The following is an 18,892-nucleotide window of genomic DNA, read 5'->3' as shown; positions in this document are numbered from 1 at the left end:
GCTGCCTTTTTTTTTTTTTTAAAGATTTTATTTATTTATTTGACAGAGATCACAAGTAGGCAGAGAGGCAGGCAGAGAAAGAGGGGAAAGCAGGCTCCCCACTGAGCAGAGAGCCCGATGCAGGACTTGATCCCAGGACCCTGGGCTCATGACTTGAGCCAAAGGCAGAGGCTTTAACCCACTGAGCCACCCAGGCGCCCACCCTTGGTGCTGTCTTATCACACATTTTTTATTTTTCAAGTTGAAGCTTCCCCATAACCCCCCCCCCCCCCCCCCCGTATAAATCAGTTCTGGAGCTAGCCACAAGGCGAGTACTATCCACTGATTTTTGTTACGGACACTAGTTATTGGCCTAGAGGCAGTGTGGCATTGTGGGAAAGAACACAGCTTAAACAAGAGCTTAAACAGCTCTTGGAGCCAGATTATCCCAGGTTCAACCCTGCCATTATCGCTAACCAGGTGTGAGGTGTGAGACATCAAGCATGTCTCATTTTTCTTATCTGCAAAGTGAGCATAATACCCACAATACCCATCTCATGGGGTTGCTGTGGGGATCCAGTGGGGATTAACTCACCTAAGAGCTCAGACAGTAGCTGGCCTGGGCTAAATTCTGTGTCAGTGTCAGCTACTATTATTAGAACCCAGCTCAACACTGATCTGGCCAGTATGTATCTTCCCAAGTCCCTGGGAGTTAGGCCAAGACTTGGCCTCGTTCCCCTGGAACACCATCCTTTGAACTGAGCTCATGAGCAGTTGTTGAGCTCAAGGCTTTAACAAAGCCTTGAACTCTGTTTGGTAGCATCTTAAATTCCGAGGTCCTCCCCCAGCCAGGTTGATAACTGGTAACAGTAGTAATAATAGCATTAGTAAATGGTTTACCTTTTTGGGGAACTAACTAAGGAACAGACACTGTGCTGTATGTGTGCTGGTCATCTAACGAACCTTCACGATCGCTTTGTTCAAAGGATACTACTATAATCCCCATTTTACGGAAGAAGAAACGGAAGTTTAGCACTTGGCTGAGAGTCTCACCGTCAGTAAGTGGCAGAGGGGGAAACCCAGGACTTCTGGTACTAAACCTGCATTATAATACCTATAACACCTTGAGCTCCGCACTCCACAGCCCCGTGCTCACACACAAGCACGCGATGCCTTCCTTAAAGAATGAAGTTGAGTGTGTGCATATCTGCTCTCTGACCATCTTCATAGGCCAACATCGTCCATTTTCCGTCTTGTAGGCGAGATACCTTGTGCTTCTCTTGAAGTTCCACTGTCCTTTTCTTCTCTCTTTGGTCTAAAACATCTATTTTTTCCTCTGTGACACTTTTGTTTTCCTATCTGCGCCCCATCCAGCTGTCCCAATTGCCGCCGGGTCTGGCTTGTCTGATAGGAAGTTGAGCTCCTGTGACATTGCACTACCCTCTTGGCTGCCCAGGTTGCCTTGGCCCATCTGGCAGGCTCACGGGTGTCCCCTTCCTCCCTTGCCCACCATGTGAGCCTTTCTTGAAACTAAGCCAAAGGGGCCGACCTTCTCAGCTTGAGGGAAATGGTGTGCAGCTCACTGTGTTGCTCTGGCTGAAGAGCTAAAGAACATCTCAGAATCCTTATCTTCCCTGCCAGGAGGGACACAGTGAGACAGAGATGGATCTGGGCTTGTCGTTTCTGGGCCTTGGTCATCTGTCACATGACCTTGCCCTCTGTCAAGCCTCCAATGGGAAGTGTCAGTGATTGTAGCAGATTCAACCCATCTCAGCTGGCTTGAGAAATGAGGATAAATTCGTCCAAATCGGGAGAGAGATAGCAATGGCAGCCGCCTCTTTATGAGATGAGAGCATGTTGGCCATACCAAAAATATGTGACCACCCTTCTACCCTGACGCAGAACTGGTAGTCTAAATCATGAAATCATTTAGCGGATCGGATGGCAAGGCAGAGCAAGCAAAAATCCCAATATTCCATTGATTCCCCCACATTTCCCTCTGTCTCATGAAGAGGTGGAACTGTGTGACTCGTTTTAGCTAATACATTGTGAGCCCAAGGGACATTGTCACTCCAGGGCCGAGGCATTGCAAATCCAAGTGGGTTTCACTGGTCCTCCTCGCTCCTCTCTCAGAGGTTGGAAAACTGTGGCCCCTGGGCTAGATATCTGTAAATAAAACTTTATTGAACATAGCCGTACTCATTCATTTGCATACTGTCTATGGCTGCTTTTGTGCTGAAAGGGCAGAGTTAAGTAGTGACATGTGATGGTGATAGACACCAATGATATTCACTCTTTGGTCCTTTGTAGAAAAAGTTTACTGATCTGGGTTCTAGATAGAGCAGCTGGAGGACAGTGGGGCTTTGGATAGGCAGGACCCTGAGTGACTGGGTAGAGGAGAGACCATCCACAAAGTTCCCTGGCTTATGTGCCACCAGTGAAATAAAAATGAAAGCTCCTTTGTTTGGGATTGTTTGCTCTTGGAACATAACCTAACCTGTCCTCACAGATGGCTGTGGGCACTCAGGAGAAGGCCTTCTATATTGGGAGGGATTCAAAAAAGCCGACTTACTTCCTTGTGAAATGAACTGCGCAAGAAATACCGATGATGAGAAGGCCGATAATGATGGAGGCGATGGCCACCCACTTGGCATTCCTCCCGAGCCGCTTGGATCCCTCGATGTCTCCCTCGTTGTAGCTGTTCAGAGACTGGGAGACACAAAGGAAAAGCTGGTGATGACAGATGACCCACAGGGAAAGACACGTGCTTCGCAGACTGATCTGCGCAGGTAACATGGTTGTCACCTCCTCCAGGAAGCCCTCCCTGGATTCCTGGGTTGACTTCTTCCCCTTCTGGATTTCTCTATTACCTTCATCTTAGTATTTACTATACGACATTGAAAGGATTGCTTTGGCCTCTCCCATTAGAATATTGCTATGTGGGACCATTTACCTTTCATTCAGTAAGGTATACCCTGCCCAGTGCCGTATTTGTCATGAAGAGGATGCTTGAAGAAATATTTGTATAACGAACAAGTGTGCATATCTCATCCAGCAGAATGGGCTTTGTAAACCCTGGCCCATGGGCCAAATCCAGCCTGCTGTTTTATGAATGAACTTGGTTTGGAACACAGCCCCACTCATCTGTTTACTATTGTCTGTGGCTGCTTTCATGCTGCAAGAGTTGTGTGGCCACATCAGAGGCCATATGGCCTTGAGGCCTGAAATAGTTACTACTTGGCCCATTACAGAAAAAGTTCGCTTCTCCTGCCCTAGATCTTCAATCCATGAGGTCTCTGATTGAATTGTCCCCTTCTCTCCCCAAGCCACACTATCAGTGGGTACCTATTCATATGGCTTTCCCAGCTGGTAAAATAGTCGACTATTTCTATACTGGCTGGTAAATAGCAGTTACCCCTCCTCAAATCCCAGCCATCCTGGTCCGCCACCTCCGAGTCCCCACCGTTCCAGCAACTTAAGGCTTACGACTGGGCCCAGCAGAACGTCCTTCCTCATTGAATATTTTGTTGAATATTTGAATACTTGTTGAATATTTTAAATATCGCCTTTGTTGCTTGTACTTAGAGCAGTGTCTGCTACCTTGTAGAATTCCAGAAATAAGGACTGGCTGAGGGGGTGAATGAATATACCCATTTCTCTACTGGATGTGAGTTTGTTTGGGGGCAAAGAGGAGGTGCTTAGAGAATGTTTGCTGCTGAGCGGATGGCCGGGACAGCTGAACAATCTTACAATAAGCCCTCTTTATCATGACTCCTACTGCTAAGGCTCCCCCAGAGGTTCTGGTGCTGCTGAAGGAAGACTGGAAATATGTATTCATGAGTTACGGACAGAGGTTGATCAGTGCGGGTAATTTTCGATTTCAGTGGAACCTCTCTTCCCGAGCCTGAAATCACAGCATGTTGGTAATAATTGCTCCTCTTCCAGGACTGTGAAGGAGGATTAGGCACATGCAGACAATTACAAGCCAGGGAAACACCTAGTGTACAGCTGAGCTTCCCACTTCTAGAGCCTTCCATTAATTCTTGGATTCTGGCCACCTTTGCAACAAACTGGAGGTCTCGGCCGTGAAGGGGGCTTGTGCTCAGGTATCAGGTGTGAATGGGAAGGCAGGGACCTGCAGTGACATCCAGAACTTCTAGCAGGAAGAATTCCAGAATTCTGAGCCCTGAATTCTGGAGTGTGTGTTCAACCCTGAGTATTTATTAGAAACATCTGGCTAGTGTTGGTTTGTTTTAAATACAGATGTCCTGGAGAGATTCTAATTTAATTGATATGGGGGCCCGATACCAGTTTTCTTTAAAAAAAAAAAAAAAAAAAAGAGTGGTGGGCGCCTGGGTGGCTCAGTGGGTTAAGCCGCTGCCTTCGGCTCAGGTCATGATCTCAGGGTCCTGGAATCGAGTCCCGCATCGGGCTCTCTGCTCAGCAGGGAGCCTGCTTCCCTCTCTCTCTCTCTCTGCCTACTTGTAATCTCTGTCTGTCAAATAAACAAATAAAATCTTAAAAAAAAAGTGGTGAAATATACATGAAATGTACCATTTTTACTATTTTTAAGTGAATAGTTCAGTGGCATTAAGTGGTGTTCACTTTGTTGTTGTTCACCGTCCCCACCATCTGTCCTCCCAAAGTGAAACTCTGTTCCCATTAAATCCTGACTTCCCATTCTTCCAGCCTCTGGCCCCCAGCAACTGCTATTCTATTTTCTGTCTTATGGACTGGACCACTCTAGGTACCGCATGTAAGAATCATATAGTATTTGTCCTTTTGTGTCTGGCTTATTTCATTTAGCAATATCCTCAGGGTTCATCCGTGTTGTAGCATGGGTCAGAATCTCCTTCCTTTTTTTTTTTTTTTAAGATTTTATTTATTTATTTGACAGAGCGATCACAAGTAGGCAGAGAGGCAGGCAGAGAGAGAGGAACAGAAGCAGGCTCCCTGCTGAGCAGAGAGCCTGATGTGGGGCTCGATCCCAGGATCCTGGGATCATGACCTGAGCCAAAGGCAGAGGCTTTAACCCACTGAGCCACTCAGGCGCCCAGAATCTCCATCCTTTTTAAGGCTGACTCTTACTCCGCTGTATGTAAACTGTCACATTTATCCCTTCATCTGTCGATGGACACTTGTGTTGCTGTATAGTATATATTTTTTAAGCTTCTTAGGATTGAAACCCTTTGGTCCAGATAGATATATTTAATGCCCTGAGGGTCAAGGTGCCCACCAATTTAAGATTAATTCCAAGGAAGTGTGCAACAGAGCATGGGCTCTAATCTCAAAGAGCTGAATTCAAATTCCATGTGTTAGCCACTATGAGAATGAGAGCAACTTATCAAGACTTGGTGTCCTCATCTGTAAACTGGAGACGGTGGTAAGCACCTTCTTCACAGTGGAGGAGTTAGCGAGTTATGAGTTAAAGCCAGTGAGTTAATGGTGAGCATTGCCCCAGCCCATACTAAATGTGCAACAAATGTTAGCTTTTATTGTGAATTTCCGCTGTCTGTCTTGCTCTTCCTCCAGCACTGAGAGGTCTTCGGGGTAGACTCATCTGGGCTATTTACCAGAGTCAGAGATGATCAGGCTCTGCCCCTTTTTGGAGCAGCATCTCTGAGGAACCAAGTTTGAGAAGCTTTGTTTTAGATCAAAGTCACTGCATAGAATCTTAGAGCCCCCTGAATGCTGAGCTCACAATCCAGCTTATTTCTTAATTTTCATATTTTTCACAGTCCAGTTTAAAATGATATAGATTCAGATGCTCCTCAAGTGACTGTTACCCTACATGCTGCTTTGGAGAACCCAGTTCTGAGAGGTGTTCCATCCTGGCAATCCACTCGTGTTGTTGTGATCAGTGGAAAAATAACGAGACCCCTCCTTTCCCCAAATATCGTCAACTCCTGGCTGTTTGGTGAAAAAATCCAGTTTCATGTTCCCGAGTAGGAAGGACAGCAAGTCGGTGACATGCTGAGAGACACATCTCTCTCTGTGTCCGTAAGCACAAGGGAGATCGGTGCTTCTAGAGTCTCTTCTTTGCAGGGCTCTGCTGGTGGCCTGGCCGAGGGGCATTTGGGTCCAAGCCATGAGTGAGTCTTACTCAACCTACATCGCTTGCTGACCATCTGGCATCTTGTATGCGACCCTTCTCTCTGCAAACTACCCTTTCGCCAGGGCTCCTACGGGACATCCTGGGTTGTCTAGGAATGAAGCCTCAGTTGGTTTGAAAAACAGACAGAAGTTCTTTTTGGTATCCACTGTGGATTCTGCTCCACCCGGGAGTTTTCTAAGGAATCCGTTTCCTCCTCTGGACTCACAGAAGAAGGGGCTGCCCAGGGGCGCATCTACGGGGGAAATGTAAGGATATGGAGAGAAGAGGGTGGGAGACTTTTGAACTCCCAGATTTCACTCTGAAGGCGTTGGGGAATCTTAGGGTTTGGTGGAGATCTAACGAAGACACGAGAGGGAGATAGTGCTCCCCTCCTCCATTCGGTGGGCATCATTCTTTCCCCTTCCCCATTGGAATTGCAGAGGATCTCCTGACAGATGCTACAGACTGAAGTGGTGGAAATGGGTTGTAGAGAAAACACATAGTTTATAAATCTTTCTCTGAAGAGCTTAGAAAGCAAACTATCCCATCTGCTGTGCAAGAACCAGAGAGAAATGGGATGGCTTAGATCATCTTATTAGTTCTTTTACATATTACAGATGTAATTTGCGAACACATAAAGCATTCGAATGCTACAGAAACATCCAGTAAATAGTAAGCTCTTCTCCCCATCCTGTTTCCCAGAGGTAACCATTACTTGCAGCTTGGTAGATTTGTTTCTAGATTTTTTTTCCCCCCACAAATAACATGAAAGGAAAACTGACACTTTCTCTTGCTTCTGTTATGGCTAAGCACATCATGTATCTTGGTCAAGATAAAGAAACAGCAGTTTGTACCCTGAGATAACCCAAGAATACAGAGTCAGTTTTTTGACCCCACGTCGCTCCAATAGTAAACCCTTGAATACTTCCCATCAATCTTGGCAAAGACCGCCTCATCTCTGCCTTGTGCAATGTTGGTACCCAAACATGGGTCACTTCCTTTGTGGCTATTGTAATCTCTTGAGAAAGTTACTGTTTTGCTTTGTTAAGTTTTTAAATCATGAACAGACTGCTGTAAATCTTGGTAGCCTTGGTAATTTTGCATTTGTTTCCTTGAAATACTTTGTGTTGTGCTAGCTGGTCTTTTCGAAGTTGGACTTCCTTGCATTTCATTCTAAGTGAAATCTTTTCTTTTCTAAATGTTTTGGTCTGTGAGTCTTTCTTTGACAAAATTAATAATGATAACAGGTAACTTTTACTGAGTATTTATATGTTCCAGGCACTGTGGTAAATACTTTTTAAGAATTATCTCAGTAGTCTTCATAATAAGTGTGTGAGGTAGATGCTTTTTTTGTTCCATATTACTGGTGGGAAAATTGAGGTACAGAGAACTTAAAGTGATTTGCACAGAGTCACATAGCTAGTTTGGTAAAGTATGTATACATGTATATGAATGTTTATTGGTTAAATGTAGTTCTTTTTTAAAAAGATTTTATTTACTTATTTGATGGATAGAGATCACAAGTAGGCAGAGAGGCAGACAGAGAGAGAGGGGAAAGCAGGCTCCCTGCTGAGCAGAGAGCCTGATGCAGGGCTCCATCCCAGAACCCCAAGATCATGACCTGAGCTGGAGGCAGAGGCTTAAACCCACTGAGCCACTCAGGCGCCCCAAGTATAATTCTTCTTGATATATTTATTTTTTGTTCAGTTTTCTATTAGTTTGTCCTTTTCTCATTGATTTATGGGAACTTTTTATATATTGTAGATCAGTGTTGTACAATAGTAATATGGGAGGCATGTATGTGATTTTAAATTTTCTAGTTGCCCCATTAAAAAATAAAAATAAATAGTGAAATTAACGTCAGTATTTTACATAAATTTTATGTGCACATACACACTCAGAGTTTTTGTTTTCTCTTTATCCCAAAGATATGAATAGCATTACATTATATATGTTCTGCAACTTATGTTTTTCCTCTATTACAGGTGGTGTACCTTTTCAAGCTAGTGCTTCTAGATCTATCTCTTTCTCATCTCCCCATGCCCCGCTTAGGCATGATTTAAAATAACAAGTTATATTGATAGAGTTCCTAATTCTTGCATCCTTGGGGGGAAATCTTCAATTGTCATTGTGCTTGTTGTTACTGTTTTTAGGTAACTTTTTGTTTTCAAATAACTTCAGGCGTACAGGTTGTGAGCATAGTTGTCTCCTTTTTAATGGCTCTGTAGTAGTCACTTACATGGCTGCTCCTCACCATTACCCATGTCACTCATTTAAAGTTTGTTACAGTTACACAGTGGGCTTCAGGAGGCATCCTTATTCTAATTGCCCCACCAAAATGCTAGACAGACTTATACTGCCACTAATAGTATTGAAGCGCCCTTCCCCCCACATCCTTGCCAAAACTGTGTGTTATCAATGTATTTTTTTTTGCCATTTTGACAGGTGACAAAGAATCTCAAAATGACATTTCTTTGATTCAGTGGTGAGATTGAGCTATCTTTATGTGCTTGAGACCTCTACTCGCACATTCGCTTTCTTAGAGAAACTTTCTAAGAACAGCTTGTTTAAAACTCTCTCTGGTGACTAATTCAGTGCCTGAAACATAGGAAATCAATAAATACTTAATATATGGATGAATGTTTATTGGTCAACTGTGTTTCTTCTTTTTTTTTTTTTTTTTTTTTTTAAGATTTTTTTTTATTTATTTATTTGACAGAGAGAAATCACAAGTAGATGGAGAGGCAGGCAGAGAGAGAGAGAGAGAGGGAAGCAGGCTCCCTGCCGAGCAGAGAGCCCGATGCGGGACTCGATCCCAGGATCCTGAGATCATGACCTGAGCCGAAGGCAGCGGCTTAACCCACTGAGCCACCCAGGAGCCCCAACTGTGTTTCTTCTTGATGAATTTTTTATTTAACGTTTGTCCAGTTTACGATCAGTTTGTCTTTTTCTTATTGATTTGTGAGAACTTCTTATATATTATAGATCACCCCTGTGCAACAGAAATAGAATGGGAGCCACATATGTAATTTAAAATTTTCCAGTCACCACATTAAAAAAGTAAAAATAGGGGAAATTAATAACATGTATTTGATTTAACCTAGCATGTCCAAAATAATATCATTAAGACTTGTGGGACTACCCACATTTCAAATACTCCATAGTCACCTATGGCTAGTGGCAACTGTACTGAATAGCACAGCAGATAATGTACCTTAATCTATTACATATATTGCAAAATTTTCTCCTGGTTTCTCCCAGTTCATTTTCTTTCCAAATTATAGCTTCTATTTTGATATAGATTGAGGCTCATGAGAAGTTGCAAACTAGAGATAATACCACGAGTTTTCACAAACACTTCCTCAAGCTTCCCCTAATGATGCCTTATGTCATCATAGTACTTTGTCAAAGCTAGGAAACCGGGGCGCCTGGGTGGCTCAGTGGGTTAAGCCGCTGCCTTCGGCTCAGGTCATGATCTCAGGGTCCTGGGATCGAGTCCTGCATCGGGAAGTAGGGAGCCTACTTCCTTCTCTCTCTCTGCCTGCCTCTCCATCTACTTGTGATTTCTCTCTGTCAAATAAATAAATAAAACCTTAAAACAAAAAAAGCTAGGAAACCAACATTAAAATGACACTATTAACTCAGGCATACATTTCACAGTTTTTACATGTACTCTTTTTTTGGGGGGGGATGTATATAGTCTCATAAAATTTTGTCTCATCTAGATTGGAGTGTCTACATACAGAAATTCTCTCAGATCACATCCTTCCCCTGTGTCTGTGTTCATTGTCTTCTAACTCATAGATGTGGTGCTTGGATGGTGCCTGGAGCTTTCTTCTGAGCTATAGACCTTCTAATTTTCCAGCCCAACTGCCCTTATTTTAAGATGCTGGACAGCAAGTTGCCATTTCTGCTCACCACGCAAAGTATGTTAAAAAGAGGGACCTTAGATTCCTTCCAGTTTTTCTCTTTTTCTGTGAGGCACATGAACCTTCCTCAGGATGTGGAACAGATGAGGCCTCTTCACACATTTTTCAAGGTGCCCAAGAGTCCCCAGCAGTGTATTTTCTCTTTTCTCCAAGCATGGGTTTATGGTGACAAAAGGTAATAATCATCACAGAACCTAAGGAGAGCATCTAGGTCTTGGTGAGCTGCCCCGAGCCAGCGACGGTCACACTTTGACAGAAACGTGGGCGAATTCCTTTCTCCTGCAATGGATACTAACGATGTCATGGTCACTGCATCAAGCTGTTTCAAGCATATTTATACATCCCCTCCCTGGAGGGACACATGACACTCAAACACTCACAGAAAGAATGTTGGTCAGGAACCGGAAATGAGGGGGACTGTTTCTATGCCCAACCCCCAAAACAAAAACAAAAACAAAAACCCAACAACTAAGCAACAATAACACCACCAACAAAAACCAAAAACATCCCTAAAAAACCAAAAACCCAAACCAAAAACTGCTGCAGGGAGCAGCAAGTCTGCGTCACGAGGCTATGCAGCCCCGACTCCTGGTTGCCTATTGGGGGGTTCAGGCAACTCCTGGCATCCACATTTCCAAGAAGGAGAGACTCCATGTGACTCCATGAATTTTGTTAACTGAAGTTGAACATGAGGGGATCCAACATTCTAGAAATTCGTGACACTTTACATTACATGATAAAACTCCACCACTGTCCTGAGCTAGAAAAACACGGGAAGTACTTTGTCCTTTCCCTCTGCTCTTAGAGCAGAGCTCCTGCCATGTCCCACATGTTACCAGATGAGTCTGCATCACTACGGAGTGTCTGCCACGTGCGGGCCTGAGATGCAGCTCTTCCAAGTTGTACTTTTTTTTTTTTTTTTTTTTTTTAATTCCCTTGGGTTGGTGGTTCTCAGCCCCAGCTGACCTTAGAATTACCTGGAGGGACTTTACAAATTCCTGTGCTCAAGCCCACGCCAAGACCAATTGAATCAATACTTTTTTGGAAGCTTCCCAGATTATTTCAAGAAGAGTTGGGAGCCATTATCCTAGATGGATATCTATCCATCCATCCAAAAATTATTTGTCGACCACCAACTATGTGCGAGACAGTGCTCTCCATCACCCTCGTGGAGCTTACATTCTGGTGAAGACCAAAAATAAGTAAACGTGTTAATAAACAAGATGATGACAGAACATTATTAAGGCAAGAATAATGGGGCTCAGGGAGGGAGCTCTCAGTGAGGTGGTGGTAGGCAGACTGACACGTGAAGACTTGAGAAGGGGTCAGGCCTGCAAAGAGCTGGCGGGGAAGAGGAAGGCTGGCAGAGAAGACAGCATGTGCAAAGTTCTAGGGGGTAGGAAATAGCTTTTTTACTGAAGGCATTTAAGAAAACCCAGAAGGAAACGCAGGAGTGAAGGCGGGAAGAGAGAGAGAGATGAGAAGAGGCTGGGGTAAACCAGGGGCTATGTTAGTCACAGTCATAATTATGGCAAAATAATAGTTAATATTCACGAGGTACCTACTTTGTGCCAGGTCCTGGACTAACCATTTATGCCATCATATAACTGAATCTTCACCCTGATCCTCATGGAGGTTAAAAATTGTATCCACCGAGAAAACTGAGACTCAGAGACAGAGAAGCAGATAATGTGTCTGCTTTCAAAGGCAGCTTTCTAAGGGGGCTACAGACATCACCAAATGATAGTAAGTTAATCAACAAAGCTCTTACGGTAACTACGTCTTTATGTCCATAAGACCCCAAGAGCTAGATTTAATACACTGTTGATAACCCAGCTTCACATAGCTGACTTGATTCCAATTTAATAAAAACTGGGCCACTTATGTGAAAAATAGGGCAAATATGCCTCCAATCTGTGCTCCTGATCTCCCTGTCAAAAATGGGTTCATTTTCATTGTTCTTGTCTAACACCAAACGTGCTCAGTAATCCCACATTTACCCTCAAACAAAATTAGCCGCCAAACACAAAATAATAACAATGGAAGACATAGTCAGTTGTTGTTTTTATATTTTGGTTACCTGGTCATAATGCATTAAATGAGTTAATACACGTAAAATGCCTCGAGCAGCGCTTGGTAAATATCACAGTAAGCATTAGCTATTACATTGATATTATTATTATTATTATTATTAATTATACCATATGCTGATTGATGAAGATGAAAACAAATGAGCTATTAAATACACTTTGGTGTGCTCCACATTCCCCGTGCCCAATTGCTCTTCCTTATGATTATGTCTACTGTTAAGAAAAAAAAAAGGGGGGCACCTGGGTGGCTCAGTGGGTTAAGCCTCTGCCTTCAGCTCAGGTCATGATCGCAGGGTCCTGGGATCAAGCCCTGCATCGGGCTCTCTGCTGAACAGGGAGCCTGCTTCCCTTCCTCTCTCTCTGCCTGCCTCTCTGCCTGCTTGTGATCTCGGTCTGTCAAATAAATAAATAAAATCTTAAAAAAAAAAAAAGATCTGGGGGGCTCCTGGGTGACTCAGTGGGTTAGAGACTCTGCCTTCAGCTCAGGTCATGATCCCAGGGTCCTGGGATCAAGCCCCACATTGGGTTCTCTGCTAAGTGGGGAGCCTGCTTCACCCCCGCCCCCCACCTTGCCTGCCTCCCTGCCTACTTGTGATCTCTCTCTGTCAAATAAATAAATAATATCTTTAAAAGAAAAAAAGAAAAAAGAAAAAAAGACCTGGGTAAAAACCAAGAGTCCTCTTCCCCTTTAACAGGGCATAGAAGGCACATTTCTGTTACCTGGGACAGGTAAGCAGTGAAGCCTTAGTAGCCAGTGACACCACAGTGGGAAGTAGCTTTTCTGGAAATTTCTTGTTGTCTGAAAATGCCATAAGAGAAGAGAACATAAATCACTTGTGTGGGGGGATGGGATGGGAGCCCTAGAGACCTTGGCTGGGAGCCCCTAGCAACGTTGGCTAGAAACCTGTCCTTGGCTCCCCATTGCCCTGGGAGAGACACGCATGTTCTTAATCATGGCCTTCCAAGTCCTGCAGGGTCTGACCTCTGCCTGCCTTTCCAGCCCCATTTGGAGCCTTCATCCTTGCTCCACCTCCCTCTTTCCAAACTGCTCCCCCCATCTTTGTCCTGTTCATTTCCTTTGCTGGAAGCCCACTTCCCTTGATGTCTCATGTGGCCAGGATCTGCTCATTCTTCTGGTCTCAGCTTTCATGTCTCCTTCCTCAAGGCAGTCTTCTCAGGTCACCCCATCTTCAGTAGGTTCCCTTACCTATGTGCTGACTCAGTCTGCATCTGTTTCCTTCATAGTCTCCTCTTGGTGCGACTCGGTCATTTTACTCTGTTGCTGATGGACTCATTGAGTGTTTGACTCCGTCACCTGATTGAGCTACGTGTGGGTGGGCGCCATGTCTCTTTTTACTCATCACCCTTTTTCCAGTGCCTGGTGGAGGGTCTGACACTTAGTATGCCTTTACTTCCCTTACATGAGGTTGAATCAACAGAAAAGCAAACCAGTAGCACAAACAGTGCAAACAGACACTGAAAATGAAGCCATTGGCCAACTTAACGTTCTGACCAAGGTGACCAACCAGTCATTTTGGTACTGACAGAACAGAGGGTAAACTGTGTCATCTAACTTCTGTGTCGGAGTTCTGAAGGGTGGGCTTCTACCTTAGGCAGACATGTGTTTGCTGTGTGAATGACCAGAATAAGGAATTTTTGGCTTGAGGTCAAGTGCTCATGAAGGAAATTCAGATGCTTTCACTTCGTAAGCCAGAGTCACTGACAATTTTTCACTTAAATGGAGCTCCCTCCCCCCAGTACTTGTCCATGGGTATGTGAATTGTCCTATGCCTCATTTTATTGCAGACAATAGATATTTGGATCTTTGATACCATAGTAGCTGACCTCAAAGGAAAATAAGGCCTTCTAGGGATGGCTCCGAGTCTCAGTTTTCCTCATTTGTAAAATGGGGATAATAATGTCTACAGCACAGGCTGATTGTGAGGCTTAATTGAGATAATGCCTGTGAAGGGCCCAGCCTTACCTCATTTAATCTTGAAAATAATGCAGTGGGGCACCTGGGTGGCTCAGTGGATTAAGCCTCTGCCTTTGGGTCAGGTCATGGTCTCAGGATCCTGGGATCAAGGCCCGCATTGGACTTTCTGCTCAGCGGGGAGCCTGCTTCCCCTTCTCTCACTGCCTGCCTCTCTGCCTGCTTGTGCTCTCTCTCTCTCTCTCTGTCAAATAAATAAATAAATAAATAAATAAATAAATAAAATCTTAAAGAAAAAAGAAAAAAGAAAATAATGTGGATAGATCTGCACCAGCATTCCCATTGTATAGGTGGGAAAACCAAGACTCAGAGAAGTTAGGTGAAAGGGCAGAGCTGGATTTCAAACTGGAGTTGAGTGCAGAGCCCAAACCACTAGTTTCTGCCTTTGACTCTGTTGCCAATTCTTGCTGGGGGAAAGAGAAAGCCTACAAGAAAAAAAAAAAAAAAGAAGTTCTCATTGGAAACTCTGAAACACATAGGACACCCCCTCAACAAGGATCACAAAGCAAGTGAAATAAACAAGGGCCAGAGAGCCTATTACAGAGGAGACAATATGCTGCTTACATATGAGATAAGGAACTTCTATCCAGAATATATGAAGAACTCTTACAACTCAACAACAAAAAGACAAAGACCCCAATTAAAAATGGCAAAGGATCTGAACAGACATTTCTCCAAACAAGATATACAGGTGGCCGGTTGGGAGAAGAGGGGTGGGGTTATGGACATTGGGGAGGGTATGTGCTATGGTGAGTGCTGTGAAGTGTGTAAACCTGGTGATTCACAGACCTGTACCCCTGGGGATAAAAATATATGTTTATAAAAAATAAAAAATTAAAAATAAAAAGATATACAGGTGGCCAAAAAGGACTTGAAAAGATGCTCAATATCATTTGTCATTAAGGAGCTGCAAACCGAAACCAAAAGATACCCACTAAGATGGCTAGAATACAGAAGACAGACAAGGGGCACTGGGGTGGGGGGCCTCAGTTGGTTAAGTGTCAGACTCTTGATTTCGGCTCAGGTCAGCATCTCAGGGTCTTGGGATGAGCCCCATGTCAGGCTCTGCCCTCAGTGGGGAGTCTCCGTGTCCCTCTCCCTCTGCCCCCTCCCCCACCTGCCTGTACATTCCCTTTCTCTAAAACAAATAAAAATTTTAAAAAACTTAAAAAAAAAAAGAGAAAAGTTTTATTGAAGAGGTAGAGACATTGGAGCCTTCCAGCATGAAGCCTTAAAACAGCATAGCTGCTTTGGAAACAGCCTGGCAGTTTCTAAAAAAGTTAACATAGAGTTACGGTATGACTCAGCAGTTCCACTCCTAAGTATAGAGAAGTGAAAACATACACACAAAAGAACTTGTCCGTGAACATTCACAGAACATTCCTGATACAGCCAAAAAATGGAATCAACCCAGTGTCCATCCACAAGTTAATGGAGAAACAAAATAGGGTCTTTTCATACAATGGAATATGACTTCGCTTTAAAAAGAGGCTGAACCTGGAAAACATTATGCTAAGTGAAAGAAGCCAGACATAAAAGATCACAGAATGTATGATTCCGTTTATACGCAACATCTAGAATAGGTCAGTCCATAGGTACAGAAAGTCAATTAGTGGTTGCCAGGGCTTAGGGGGAAGAGGCATGGCAAGTGAATGCTAATGGGTATGGAATTTCTTTCTGGGGTGATGAAAATTTATTGGAATTAAATCCTGATAATGATTGCACAACCTTGTGAGTATACTAAAAATCACTTGAATTGTACACTTTTTTTTTTTTTTTTTTTTTAAGGAAGGAAGGCCTGGTGACAGAGCTTTTGCACCTTAAGGTGCAAAAGACCAGGGGGACCAATGATGGAGGCCAGAGAAGTTGGTGGTGTCAGGCAAGAGATAATGTGAGGGCTCACAAGTAGCTCGGGAGGTATATTTGATAGTTACCCCAGTGTCCCCTGGAAGCAGCTGCCAGGCCCTGTTGGTGTTAACAGTTGGCGCATTACGGTTTTGTGTGAACACGTGAGAAACACCTCTCAGAAATACAGAAAGGAATTTTGCGGGGGGAGGGGGTGATGTAGCAGGGAGCGGCAAGAGCAAGTGAAGCCTGGGCTGTTGTTCGGTCACGTGTTTGCACTCACAGGTCATGAATGCCTAGGGAAACTGGGACCCAGGCAAAAATGGGTATTGCTTCCTCAGTGACCAAATTAGTTCTGAGTGATTGTTCTAATTTGGAATGAAGGTTGAAGTAAAAGTAAACCAATAATTTGGTCCCACATATGGGAGCAATTTGGCTTGAGGCCGAGGCACAGTAATGGTCTGTGAAGAGGTCTTGTGTGACCTCCCACCCCAACCCGAGTAACAGAAGCCCTAGCTTTCCATTTTGTGGCCTATTCTGGGGTTCCTTCCTGGGGGAGTTAGGTCCATTTTAAGTGGATGACCTAGATATCCTCACGTATGTGCCTGGATTATACCACGCTTACTCAGCCCCAGGGCCTTTGCACTGCCTGGCTCTGCCTGGCTTTTCCCATGGTTGGCTTGATTTCATCCTTCAGCCATCCTTTTCTAAAGCAGAATCTCTTCTCCACCACCTGCCACCACTGGTCATATTTCCCTGTTTATTCTCCTCACAGAATAAACTCTTCACAGTTTTTTCTCTTACCAGTCTCTGAAAATGATCTTGTTTATGTGCTAGCCTGTGTATGGTCTGTCTTCTCCCACTAAGACAAGTTCCTAGAGAGCCAAGACCTTGACTGTCTCATTCAACAAGCAAGTGAAAGCTGTGGTTGTCCTGTGCCCAGTTTGGGGCAGAGTGGGTCTGTTTGGCTGTGGATCTGAAGCCACATTCTGCAAACAGATCATCTGTTTGTTTCCTGTGTCTTATTTCTTAACCGGTTCAGAAATCTTGAGGGGAAGTGGGGTTAATTCACTGACCCAGCATGTAGGTCTCTTCTAGTTAGAGGATGAGTTAGCCCACAGATGCCCCAAATGTCAGCTGTATTAAGGGTCACCATAATGTCTGGTCCATAGAATTCAAACATTGTTGAATGAGTGAATGAATTTGAGAGAACTGCCCCCCACTTCCTACCCTTGACAAGTGGCCAGAGGTTTCCCACGTCCTGTGGCATCTCCTCCAAGGGGGACCAGGCATATTTGAGTGATGTTTCTCTGGGCTGTCTTAAAGCTCTCTTCTCCCATCTGAATTCCTTTTCCTGGCTTTTCTCTTTGAAACTCAGAGCTACATGTTGCCCAGCCAGCTTCCTACCATGGCGGCCAGGACCAAGGATGCTGTAATTGGAAGAAAAGCCTGGTGACCTGGGCTTTCTCTGTCTTTGGCCATACTCACCCTGCCTCTTCTGTTTTCCTTCTCATTGAAAATGGATTTTGGACTTTGTCACAATCAAGCACAAATATGGAAGGGACTTTCTGGGGGCTCATGGGATGTTGAGGTGAATGAAGACATTCTTGCCAGAGTCCATTTCTTTTTGTTGGTAGATATCTAAGAGAGAGAGTGGCTCAAGGGGAGATACTGTGAGCCACGTGACCTCTAAAAGCATGAAGAACTTTACCTCAGGAGCATCAGGTACCCTCTCTGTGGTTGAGGGACAGAACAAAAAAGTGGGCTTTCTATGGAAAACAGTATGGTATTTAAAATTTTTGTTTGCTATGATTTGATCTATTAAATTGCCCATACCTAAATCCTAATTTTAGAACATGTTCCCTTTTCTATAGGACACGTCTTCTTTTGGGTTACCTGCGTGGCTCAGTCAGTTAAGCATTTCCCTTTGGCTCAGGTCATGATTTCAGGGTCCTGGGATTGAGTCCCATATTGGGCTCCCTGCTCAGTGGGGAGTCTGCCTCTCCCTCTGCCTCTGCCCCTCCCCTGGCTTGTTCTTGCGCTCAGGCACTCTCTCTCTATATCTCAAATAAATAAATAAATCTTGAAAAAACAAAAGTCACCTCTTCTCTCAAAACCATACTCCTCTTCACCGTCCCTATATCTCTAGTATGTATTTGGGCAATGGGAAGTGAGGTTACCTCTCTGTCTGTCTGTGTGTGTGTATCTCTCTGTGCCTCTCTGTTTCTGTCTCTCTACTGTCTCACACACACACAGACTCACATACCTATACAGACTTAACATCAATGCCTGAGCACAGCCTCAGATACTTTTGTTCAGCTGTAAGAACTCTTTAGATAGATCAGCATTGTCTTGGACCCCTAACTCCTCCATAGCAAGGCTCCCATCAAAACAGCTTGATAGACCTGGGCTCTTTAGTAACAACGTCTGAGTTTTCAGCTGACTTTGGGATTTCTCATTTCGATTTTGCTTGCTCCTAAGTTTCTGTGCCTAAAGGTAGTGCCGGGAGTTCAGAGATGGGGCTTGCAGACCACGAGGCACAATTCCTTGCCATCAATACTTCATTCATTCATGCCTATCTTTCTCCATCTTGTGTTTCTGGGCCATGCCTCTCCATAAATATCTTCAAGGACAAGTGGGAATTGTCCTTTTGCCTATCATTAAAACAAAACGCTAGAGAGGACTTCTGCCAGACTTGATTGAGAGCATTATATGATGCTTCCTCTATTGGTGGGGCAGATCTATTAAAAGGGAAAGCTTTCAGAACATCAAAGCTGTATTCCTAGCAAAGGGCGAGGCATAGCCACCTGAACATAATCCTTAAGAGACTAGACTCTAAACTCCATGGGGTAAGGACTGTCGTGTCTAATTTTATCTACTAGGGTCACCTTTCTTTCTTTTCTATTTTTAAAAAAATCCCAGTATAATTAACATACAGTGTTATATCAGTTTCAGGTGTATG

The 18,892-nt window shown here is 44.0% G+C and overlaps 1 protein-coding gene across 1 annotated transcript in view; it reads right to left on the bottom strand.

Moving 5' to 3' along the window:
- TMEM233 (transmembrane protein 233) overlaps window positions 1–18,892 on the bottom strand; it is a 50,788-nt gene that overhangs the window by 20,831 nt on the left and 11,065 nt on the right. Inside the window, exon 2 of the mRNA XM_059409902.1 lies at window positions 2,552–2,688. Within this exon, the coding sequence (XP_059265885.1) occupies window positions 2,552–2,688 (137 nt within the window). The remainder of the gene's footprint in view (window positions 1–2,551; window positions 2,689–18,892) is intronic.

The sequence above is a fragment of the Mustela nigripes genome, chromosome 8 (assembly GCF_022355385.1).
Source record: "Mustela nigripes isolate SB6536 chromosome 8, MUSNIG.SB6536, whole genome shotgun sequence".
Classification (NCBI taxonomy): Eukaryota; Metazoa; Chordata; class Mammalia; order Carnivora; family Mustelidae; genus Mustela; species Mustela nigripes.
Note: the sequence above shows the minus strand (reverse complement) of the source record. Positions and strands in the feature narration are given on the sequence as shown.